Genomic DNA, 12,063 nt, shown 5'->3' with positions numbered 1-12,063 from the left:
ACAGCTTACGTGAGAGTAACACCATTAGTATTAATGGAGGGAGCAGCTGATGGCATTTAAAAGGTTAATCAAGCTTCCTGAAAATGTACTATTGTCAATACTGTGTGGCGCCCAATTATGTTGGCCTGTGGCAGCCCTTTCACAACAACCCACTAACAGGCTTTGCGTAAATTGCCAAATCATTAATAATTGAAACAAACACTTGGCTACTAATTGATCATCCGTAATGTGTTTTCTAATCACTGCAGTTAGAGTTTTTAGCGCTAATCAAAACAGTTTCTCATTGATTCTAATTTGTTCTGGCTGGAGACTGCTGTGTTTTCTGTGTCTGTATTTGTTGTGGGAAGTAGGGGGGGGGGGGGGGGGGCGGTGCGGGGTAGTCGATGCTGGTTTTGATTGTTTTCCTTTTTTCTGTCTCTCTTTGAAATTGATACAGACACTCAAGACAGGACTCACCATGTTTGGGGAAGCAGTTGGGCGGCTGGCTGGCAGCTTACCCTCGGGGGCAATTGAGGACGAGGTTTCTACACATAGCTCCTCCCGACGTAGCCCACACATCCCTGGAGTTGTCACAATCATCGATACCGAGACAGTCGGAGAAGGACAGGTAATGTGAAAAGCCACAAGCCTGACGTTTTGTGGCTTTCTGGCTGTCACATGATCAATTTTTGGTCTTCGTCTAAAGCAGGCACTGCTAATATGTTGTACAGGAGGTTTTTTTCCCCCCAATTCAGAAATAGACAAAGGGTTAGATGGGGTGGGGAAGAGGGTGGAGTTGTAGCTTAATTTCTTATGAGTGGGTTGCTGTTGAAGAACATTACTTGCAACCTTAACAACTAATGAATGCCTCCGGGACATGAGACAGTGTAAGTGGATAAAATAGGCATCTAGTTTAAAATTTGGACTGTGTCTGATTTTACATTTGTAGGTGAAGCTGAAATTAGGTGGTAGCCTAAATATTTCAGAAATTTCCAAGGTGGCCATTCAAAACTTAAACTATCTTATTCAGAACTAAATGGGTGGCAACTCAAGCTGCATCCACTTTGGGTTTTAATATGATTATTTATTTAAACAACAATATATAAGTCATACTGTACACTTCGAAGCAGGAAAGGCACCTTTAACTCAACAGGCTGCTAATTAATGTGAACATCTCTTGCGTAAAGTAATGGGCATACATTAACGGTGCAGCTTTGATTCCAGAGATTTACAGGCATTAAAACAAGCTATGTGACTGTTATCTGACAGAAAGCAAAACGCAGCAGGGGATGAAAATCTTAAAAGAAACATAGAAAAAGCTGGAAACACTCAGCAAGTCAGTCAGTATCAGCAGAGAGAACAGACAAGTTAATATTTAAGACATAGGCCCTATTTCATTCTGCTTGTTCCAGTAATTTCCGCCACCAACTTTCATAGTTTCCTGCTCGTCTCCTCACACTAGCCTGATTTTATTAGCTATTTTATGCAGTACGCAATAGAAACTTTCCAGTAAATTGAGTGCCAAACAAATAATTAAACTCAAAGTCAGTAATTGTTTCTCTGAAATATTGGAACCCAGGATGTTATTAATTAAGCTTTGTTTTAGCCAGCATTGACAAGGGGCCAAAGGCAGAAAGGGCTGAGGGAGAGAGTTCCAAACCATAATTCCAGTTGGATGAGTTTGTGAACCATTGAGCCAACCATTGACTGAAAACGTTCCATTTGATTTAGAAAGTGAAGGTTATCAGTGGGGGTGGTCTCATAGTGCCAGTGTGAAAAGAAGAAGGTAAATGTTCTCTCACCGTGCTTGGCTTGTCAGGATGTCATTGGTCTGCAGTCTTGGGCATGAGAAAGGCACACCCTCTCTATCTAGCCTCCCAGGAGCTCACCTCGGAGGAGAACTCCGAGGCTGCTACCATAATAGTCGCGGCACAACTGTCATCCCCACCTTTCACCAGCGCAGATGCATGCACCCCGGTGGGAAATGCTAGTGGACAGGCTTCTGGGGCCCATTCATGTGAGCACCACACTGCTGCTGATGCACATCAAGTGGAGGCAGGAACCCCCAGGAGAGACAGCAGTTGGAGGGTCTGCTGGATCCCAGGACACAGCTGAGTCCCAGCCTGATGCTGAGCCTGTGGAACAGGGTTACCCGGAGCTGTTGGAGATGTTAGGAAGCGGCCTGGACATTCAGAGGGAGATGTCAGTGACACTCCAGCAGATCCACAGCCGCTTGGAGGAGTCCCAGAGGCTACAGGCGCAGGAGATGTCACCCACAATTCGTCACACCGAGGCCAACACTGCTAGGGTGGCGACTGCAGTGGAGAGCCTGGTGCCCGATGTTGGGAGCATTAGTGAAGGTGTCCAAGACATCGCGCAATCGGTGACGGCCATGGCTGAGGGTATCAGCAGAATGTCTGCCTCGCTGGGGGATGTCACTCAGTACCAGGCTGACCTTGATGAGGTTCTGAGGGACATGTCCTGCTCTCAGATGGGAATGGATGAGGGGCTGCAGAGATAGTCCCAGTCGCAGATGGGCATTGCCTAGGCACTGCAGAGCATGGCCCAATCGCTGAGGAGCTGATTTTATTAGCTATTTTATGCAGTACGCAATAGAAACTTTCCAGTAAATTGAGTGCCAAACAAATAGTTAAACTCAAAGTCAGTAATTGTTTCTCTGAAATATTGGAACCCAGGATGTTATTACACCAGGGTGTTGACACAATGGTGCGGACCATGGGGAGCCGCCAAGAATGGCAGAGCCAGATGATGCAGGAGAAGCCGGGGCTCGAACCAGCTGCCCCTCTGTCCCAAGGTGAACTCGGGGCCCTATAGGTACCGAGCAGGAGGAGGAGGTCTTGAGTGGCAACCCGGACCTGTCCCATGGAGTGGGGATGGTGGCCATCAGCTCCCCCGAGTTCCACCCCTCTGATGAGGCTGTGTCTCACAACCAACACACGGCCCCAGATCCCCAGAGGACGTCCGCCAGGGGCATTGGCCACGGGGCACAGTAAGCAACTGACTGTCTCTGATGGGCATCCTGGAGAAACACCTACACGTAGTGGTAGAGCTTGCAGGCCATACACATCGAGGATCACTGAGGGCACCAGGGGGTGGGGGATTGGGGGGGGCAGGGTTAAGTAGGGGATGGGGGGGGCAGCACCATCGGGAGAGTGGGGAATTGTATTACACATTAGGCACCCTTGTGCACAACCAGTATGATGCCTCTGTCACTTTCTTCCACAATGCGGGCCGACCTCCGAACCCGTGGCACATCTCTCCAGGCATCTCCCCCTCTCCAGGGCAACATGCGTGGCATCTATGACCGCCTGGACCTGAGGCACCCCGGCGATGGCGGAGAAACCTGCTGCCCGGACGTCTTGTTGGGTTTGGTCCATGTCAGAGATTATGTAGTTTCTGCCCAGATAAACAGGGCATCCGTGACCTGTCAGATGCACCTATGGGCTATGGCCTACGAGATGCCATACACGTCCCCGCTCGAGCCCTGGAATGATCCTGGGCGTAAAAGTTTAGAGCCTCCATGTGATGCCAAGTCCATGAGAACATGGCACAGGTGCCGCACTGTCTCCTTGTTGAGGCGGTGTCTCCTGCGGCACACGCTGTCTGTCATTTGTTCGAGTGACCATTGACGCCTGTACCACCTGGGCCGTCGCAGGACTCCCCCTCTGGGTCCCTCTGTGGCCTGATGGGCGGCCGGGTCCTCAGGGTGTGGGCCGGGGTCCGGCACATGGGCTGCCGCCTCGAGCATCTGCTGAAGCCGCCTCCGGTGTCATAAGAACTAGGAGCAGGAGTAGGCCATCTGGCCCCTCGAGCCTGCTCCACCATTCAATGAGATCATGGCTGATCTTTTGTGGACTCAGCTCCACTTTCCGGCCCGAACACCATAACCCTTAATCCCTTTATTCTTCAAAAATCTATCTTTATCTTAAAAACATTTAATGAAGAAGCCTCTACTGCTTCACTGGGCAAGGAATTCCATAGCTTCACAACCCTTTGGGTGAAGAAGTTCCTCCTAAACTCAGTCCTAAATCTACTTCCCCATTATTTTGAGGCTATGCCCCCTAGTTCTGCTTTCACCCGCCAGTGGAAACAACCTGCCCGCATCTATCCTATCTACTCCCTTCATAATTTTATATGTTTCAATAAGATCCCCCCTCATCCTTCGAAATTCCAATGAGGACACATTGCTCAATTGTCCCCAACTTCAAATCATCTATGTAAATTGTGAACAGTTGTGGACCCAACACTGATCCCTGAGGGACACCACTAGCTACTGATTGCCAACCAGAGAAACATACATTAATCTCCACTCTTTGCTTTCTATCAATTAACCAATCCTCAATCCATGCTACTACTTTCCCCTTAATGCCATGCATTTTTATCTTATGCAGCAACCTTTTGTGTGGCACCTTGTCAAAGGCTTTCTAGAAATCCAGATATACCACATCCATTGGCTCCCCGTTACCTACCGCACTGGTAATGTCCTCAAAAAGTTCCACTAAATTAGTTAGGCACGACCTGCCCTTTATGAACCCATGCTGTGTCTGCCCAATGGGACAATTTCCATCCAGATGCCTCGCTATTTCTTCCTTGATGATAAATTCCAGCATCTTCCCTACTACCGAAGTTAAGCTCACTGGCCTATAATTACCCGCTTTCTGCCTACCTCCTTTTTTAAACAGTGGTGTCACATTTGCTAATTTCCAATCCGCCGGGACCACCCCAGAGTCCAATGAATTTTGGTAAATTATCACTAGTGCATTTGCAATTTCCCTAGCCATCTCTTTTAGCACTCTGGGATGCATTCCATCAGGGCCAGGAGACCTGTCTACCTTTAGCCCCATTAGCTTGCCCATCACTACCTCCTTGGTGATAACAATCCTCTCAAGGTCCTCACCTGTCATAGCCTCATTTCCATCAGTCACTGGCATGTTATTTGTGTCTTGCACTGTGAAGACCGACTCAAAAAATCTGTTCAGTTCCTCAGCCATTTCCTCATCTCCCATTATTAAATCTCCCTTCTCATCCTCTAAAGGACCAATATTTACCTTAGCCACTCTTTTTTGTTTTATATATTAGTAGAAACTTTTGCTATCTGTTTTTATATTCTGAGCAAGTTTACTCTCATAATCTATCTTACTCTTCTTTATAGCTTTTTTAGTAGCTTTCTGTTGCCCCATAAAGATTTCCCAGTCCTCTAGTCTCCCACTAATCTTTGCTACTTTGTATGCTTTTTCCTTCAATTTGATACTCTCCCTTGTTTCCTTAGATATCCACGGTCGATTTTCCCTCCTTCTACCGTCCTTCCTTTTTGTTGGTATAAACCTTTGCTGAGCACTGTGAAAAATCGCTTGGAAGGTTCTCCACTGTTCCTCAGCTGTTTCACCATAAAGTCTTTGCTCCCAGTCTACCTTAGCTAGTTCTTCTCTCACCCCATTGTAATCTCCTTTGTTTAAGCACAAAACACTAGTGTTTGATTTTACCTTCTCACCCCCATCTGTATTTTAAATTCCACCATATTGTGATCGCTCCTTCCGAGAGGATCCCTAACTATGAGATCCTGAATCAATCCTGTCTCATTACACAGGACCAGATCTAGGACCACTTGTTCCCTCGTAGGTTCCATTACATACTGTTCTAGGAAACTATCACGGATACATTCTATAAACTCATCCTCAAGGCTGCCTTGACCGACTACTGTAGACTACTCCTATCAGTGACTTTTTCGCCTTACTATTCCTGATTTCCACCCAAATGGATTCAACCTTATCCTCCATAGCACCGATGTCATCCCTTACTATTACCTGGATGTCATCCTTAATTAACAGAGCTACACCACCTCCCTTACCATCCACTCTGTCGTTCCGAATAGTTTGATACCCTCGGATATTTAACTCCCAGTCGTGACCATCCTTTAACCATGTTTCAGTAATGGCCACTAAATCACAGTAATTCACGATGATTTGCGTCATCAACTCATTTACCTTATTCCGAATACTACGAGCATTCAGGTAAAGTACACTTATGTTGTTTTTTCCCCCTCTGTTCTGAATCTTAACACCTCGATCAGTAACCTCTCCTAAGTTATATTTCCTCTTCACTTTTCTCCTAATTTTCCTTGTCGTTGAACCCATATCTTCATGTAACAACCTGCCGTGTCGTTTACCATTAATGTTTTTACTTCCCGTTTTATTCCTTTTAGTATTCCTGGTCCTATTCACTGAGCTCCCCTCAGTCACTGTACCTTATGCTGTCGCCCTTTTTGATTTTTGACGATGGCTTCTCTGCCTTACACTTTCCCCCTTACTGCCTTTTGTTTCTGTCCCTGTTTTACTACCTTCCAACTTCCTGCATCGGTTCCCATCCCCCTGCCACATTAGTTTAAACTCTCCCCAACAGCTCTAGCAAACCCCCCCTCCCCCCCTAGGACATCGGTTCCAGTCCTGCCCAGGTCCAGTCCGTCCAGACCGTCTGGTTTGTACTGGTCCCACCTCCCCAGAACCGGTTCCAATGCCCCAGGAATTTGAATCCCTCCCTCTTGCACCATCTCTCGAGCCACGCATTCATCCTATCTACCCTGACATTCCTACTCTGTCTAGCTCATGGCACTGGTAGCAATCCTGAGATTACTACCTTTGAGCTCCTACTTTTTAGTTTAACTCCTAACTCCCTGAATTCCACTTGTAGGACCTTGTCCCATTTTTTACGTATATCGTTGGTGCCTATGTGCACCACGACAGCTGGCTGTTCACCCCCGCCCCCCCCCAGAATGTCCTGCAGCCGCTCCGAGACATCCTTGACCCTTGCACCAGGGAGGCAACATACCATCCTGGAGTCTCGATTGCGTCCGCAGAACCGCCTGTCTATTCCCTTCACGATTGAGTCCCCTATCACTTTAGCCCTGCCATTCTTCTTTCTGCCCAGCTGCGCAGCAGAGCCAGCTACGGTGCCATGAACCTGGCTGCTGCAGCCTTCCCCTGGTGCGCCATATCCCTCAACAGTATCCAAAGCGGTATAGCTGTTTTGCAGGGAAATAATCGCAGGGGACACCTGCACTGGCTTCCTACTCTTGCTCTGTCTTTTGGTCACCCATTTTCTATCTCCCTCAGTACCTTTCACCTGTGGTGTGACCAACTTGCTGAACGTGCTATCCACGTCGTCCTCAGCATTGCGGACGCTCCAAAGTGAGTCCATCCGCAGCTCCAGAGCCGTCAAGCGGTCTAACAGGAGCTGCAACTGGACACACTTCTTGCACGTGAAGGAGCCAGGGACAGTGGACGTGTCCCTGATCTCCCACATCGCACACGAGGAGCATGACACGGGTCTGAGATCTCCTGCCATGTCTTAAACCTTCGGTTAACTTCGACAACTACAATTTCCCCCAAAAAACAACGAAGAAAAAATAAATAAATATACCAATGAAAAGAAAAAGAAAACAGAAAAACTACTTACCAGTCACTTACCAAGGATAAAAAGCACCTCCTCCTCCCAAGCTTCGAATTCCCACCTAGATTCAAATTCCCAAACTCACTCTTTGCTGTCTCACTCTGGCTGTGTCTTCTCTGGCTCACTGTGAGAACTCACTGGGAGTGAGTTACAAGTTGCTCAGGCCGTATCGCGTAGCAGCAGCACCACGAGGGCAAATTCTCCGTCCAATATTCCTACCATGGTGTTCAATTATCAGCAAGGAATTGGGGGAGGGTGTTAGACTGACAAACAGCGGTGGCTCCTACCCCCGGGACCCTCCATTCCCCCACTGATCTGCCCAAGCCGGAATACCCTGCCTACGCACATGCAGCTACAGTGGACCCTCCTTACCGGACCCTGTACCCCGTATACCCACTGGTAACATCACCTGGACCGGGTGATGGTTCCCTGCCCGTGGTACTCACCCACCCTCCGGCCATGGACATGTCTCCGGAGCTGTGTCCCATTCCCTGGGTGTTCGGATGTTGGCTGCTGCTTGTGTGGTGTTGCCTCCCGCAGTGTTCAGGCACAGTGTCCAGGCATCACGGTCTGATTGGGATGCTGGGCAAGACTCCCACATGCTACACGGTTCGCCCACTCACGGGAATCCACTTGGGTTGTGTGAAGTACTCACTTAACCACGGGTGCCAATTCTCTATTATCGATAGCCTTCAGCTGTATAGCCAGAGGTCTCGGCAGTCGCTGTGGGTTATGGGTGGTCACTGGGGCAAGGCGGGCAGGGACAAGGGTTGCCCTTGGAATGGGTAAACATGATCCAGGGTTCGACATGATGGTGCCGTGAGCGGTTGCCTCCCCAGTAGCCCCCCCTCCACCCTCCCATTGTGGCCCATCCCTGTGGAGGGTCCCCCATCCCCAGCCAAGGGTCCCCCCGCTGAGTACTGGAGTGGAAATCCCGGTGCCCCGGGTTCTTTGCCTGTGAGCAACGATAGCTACTCACTTCCTTGGCTCCACACACAAGCCCTTCGGCCATCTTGACGTTTTTCAAAAGGAGTATTAATCGGCACCAGTTTGACCACCTGCTGTGGAGGCCTCTAAATGACAGGATGCCATAGGATATGGGGTGGCTCCAGTTAATTGTATGGAAATGGGCTGAAGTGGTGAAAATTGGTTTCTCGGCATGCTGCGGTGTTATCCCAATTTCACCTACAGGAGCGGGCCAGTTGCATTGCAAACTGTTTGCCACCTGGCACGGTTCTTGTTTTCTGCCTCTCCCACTATTCAGCAGCCTCGTTTCACTTGAGCGAGTGCGTACCGAGGCCGGAGAACCGCACCCTCTGTTTCAAATATCCTGGGCAGGATTCTCTGCACTCCGACGCCAAAATATCGTCCGGCGCCGGGGCGGAGAATTCACTTCCGCGCATGGAATCCCCGATTCTCCTGGCCCCGAAAAGTGGCGTACTCGGAGAGTACGCCGCGCCGCGTATCACCTACCTGCGGCCACTGCTGGAGGCCCGCCCTGCCATTCTCCGCCCCCGACCGGCCGAAGTCCCGACGACGTGGATCTAATGTGGTCCTGCCATTCGGGATACTCGCGTGAGTCCGCAGCTGCCATGGTCAGGGGTAGACCGATCGGAGGGCCGGGGGTGGGGTGCCTCATACGGGCCCTGGGTATTTTTGGGAAGGCTGTCCGGGTCGGGCGCGCAGCCAATCGGGGGCAATTTGGGAGGTCCAGCTCCGTAGTCTGAGGCCGCCATGGAGTGCGGCGCGGCCGCTGGAGGCTGCCGCCATGCGCGGCCTCTGACCCGGAGGTGCGGGGGCCCGTATCTGCAGCTAAAGCTGCTAGAATCACGACGGGTCCCTGCTAGCCCCCCTGCAGGGCTATGAATAAGTGGCCTTTTCTGGCGTGAAAGGCCACAGTTTTTACGATGGCTTGGGGACATAGTCTCAAAAACAGAGAATCCAGCCCCAGGTATTAAATACAAAATGAAGAAATGCTGCTCAATGCATGAGGTTGGCAAGGTACACTTCCCAAGGCTCTTATATCCTTACATAATTAGGTGCCCAATTTGCACACATTATGTAGAGAAATTGGAGCCTTTGAAAGTGTACATGGTAGATTCATTGAAATGATATTAGAGATTAGAGGATATGTAGTTATGCTGAGCGACTTGAGAAACTAAGGCTTTAATCACTGGAAGGTTTTGTAGCATTTACAGAAATGTTCAAAATTTTGAAAAGATAAATAGTAAGATTACTTTCAGTAACCGATGAATCAGTAACAAGTGCAGCATTAGTACCTCGGGAGGGTTGAAAGATTTTTTCAAGTACAGAGTTATTAGAATACGGAATGTATTGTTACAAGCGGTTATAGTTGCTGAATCATTTGTAAACTTTAAGGACAAATCAGAGAAATGCTTGGCAAAGATACAGGGAAAGGACAGATCAATTAAATTAAAGTGTATAGACAATGTGAGGCAGGCAAATACAGTGTTTACTGAATGGTCTTCAGCTGTGCAGAGATTTCTGGGATCTGTATGGAAGTTTTTGAAATGTCTTGTTCAGTCCCTCCATGTTATATGTAGGGACTGTAAGTAGGTCATTCATTTGTTGTGCATCGAGCAATCTGTTAGGAAGTTGCACAAGCACATCTTCAGTCAGAGCTGAAGCTATTTAATATCATGGGTACATTTATTTGAGGACAAGCAGTGAGAAAGTGGCTGTCACATGGGGAGTGATGGGGGTTTACTCACTGAGGAAAGGCAAAATACTCAAAACTATTCAAGGTACAGTTTTGAGAATGTCTACTTTGTCTAATTGTTTTGGTTGCTTGGGTGTACTATTTCAGCACTTGGATCTCGAACCTCCAAAGGGCACTGTAGGTATTGAAACGGCTAGAGCAGTGGGGATGGCATTACAATTGAGAGTTTCTATGTTACTGACAGTTCTATTGGATCGTTGCAGCCTGGAATGGGTTTCTAGTGTTCCCCAATTAAAAGAATGCTCACCTTGTTCTGCTAACCGTATGTGAACAGTAAAACATCAGTTGGCCAGTCACGGGATTGCTGTTTGACTTCTCCCTAGTGTGATACTTTATTTTGCATCTTCCTTCAACAGATTGCACCCAGTATATAGACGTAACTTAAAACTGCTGCACTTTTTAAAAGAGCAGCAGAATTCATATTGTCTTTCTCGGCTTCATTAAAGCAGCTCTGCTTTCTGTCAAAGAGACATTATTGTCTCCGATAAATGAGTCAGACTGAGCAAGGGGGCTGGTTTGTGTTTTGTGCAGGGCTGCAATTGAAAGCAGTGGTGTATGGTAGTTAATGTCACAGTTGGATTGACTTATCACATCAGCCTTTGTGTAGTGATGTTTGACCTCGGTTATGAGCATGATTGTGCTCAGGAGATTGGAACTCCTTCTGGCACAGCTACCTGTTTATTTTAATCACACATGAAATTTGTTTTCTTTTGTGTTTCCACCTTTAGCTCCTTACACTCCCATTTTTTTTCTCCTTCGATTTATTGCCTTAATTCAGTCTTAACTTTTGTGGAAGGCCCTGAATCCATGGAATTCTCTCTGTTTTTAACATGATAGAGACTCCTTTGGGTTTGATTCCTGGCTAATGTTGTGAGAGCGAATCCAATTTTGGTCAGCAGTTGTGTAGCAGAATTGGCCTCAGCCCCTGGTCGCAGAAGAGAAAAAGCCAGCCAGGACTTGTCTTTGTTCTATTCCGGCAAGCTGGTAAAGGATAGAATTGGATCCAATCTTTAGACACTTGACACAACTCTATTTACAATGACACACATGATAAACATGCACCTCCTAACCAACAACCACAGTTTGTCTGCTCATAGACATGCTTCTATTTGGAAACCCATGACCAATTAGGCACCCTTGTGAAAGGAACACATTTACTCTACTGAAACAAGAACAAAAAGACTTTAAAAAAAAAAACAACTCAATGTGATTTGTTGTGATGATGCATTCCAACCTGCCGCCCATTGCTCCTACAAACATAAGTAAATCACCAGTTAATAATGCTCACCACCTGAATACAGTTAAATACTCAATTACTGTACAATTAGCACACTTAATAGCAATCCAGCATTGCTGGAAATACGCATTCTGTGGACATCAAGTACGACTGTGAAGCCCCCCATAATGAAACAGCTTGTCGATGCTCAGTATCCAAGCTTAGTATTTGTAAGATAGCCACTTCGGTGACTGACAGAGGCTTCATAATGCCCAAGGAATTGGATAGATTGTGAGACAATGGCTGCCTGCACATAAAGTCTTCCCCCTCGCAAATGGCCAGACTGATACTATGAAATTGTGGTTTATGTGTCAATTGTACCCATTTTCTTGGAATGTGGTACTGGTATTGTGGCATTTTCATGTAAATGTTGCAAAACAACATCCAAAAAATAAAATCATGTGTGGGATAAATAGATCCTTGCACCATGTGATATTTACCTTGATATGGACAGAAAGGCATTCTCGCTCATCCACATTCACTGCTATGACATGTATGATTTTCAAGCCTTTTTGCGAATTTCCTTCTCGGCCAATTGAACCACGTTATCTCATGTTGGGTTCAGATAATGGTATACAGCTGCTATTAATTGTCTAGTTGC

General features: G+C 47.5%; 1 protein-coding gene across 5 annotated transcripts in view; it reads left to right on the top strand.

Moving 5' to 3' along the window:
* The window catches only part of bcas3 (BCAS3 microtubule associated cell migration factor), a 1,250,799-nt gene that overhangs the window by 276,269 nt on the left and 962,467 nt on the right, over nucleotides 1-12,063 (top strand). For all 5 annotated transcript variants that reach the window (XM_072469937.1, XM_072469940.1, XM_072469936.1 and 2 more), the window contains exon 12: nucleotides 437-607. In XM_072469937.1, the coding sequence (XP_072326038.1) occupies nucleotides 437-607 (171 nt within the window). The remainder of the gene's footprint in view (nucleotides 1-436; nucleotides 608-12,063) is intronic.

Source organism: Scyliorhinus torazame, chromosome 12 (genome assembly GCF_047496885.1).
Source record: "Scyliorhinus torazame isolate Kashiwa2021f chromosome 12, sScyTor2.1, whole genome shotgun sequence".
Lineage (NCBI taxonomy): Eukaryota > Metazoa > Chordata > Chondrichthyes > Carcharhiniformes > Scyliorhinidae > Scyliorhinus > Scyliorhinus torazame.
This window is presented reverse-complemented; position numbering and strand designations above follow the sequence as displayed.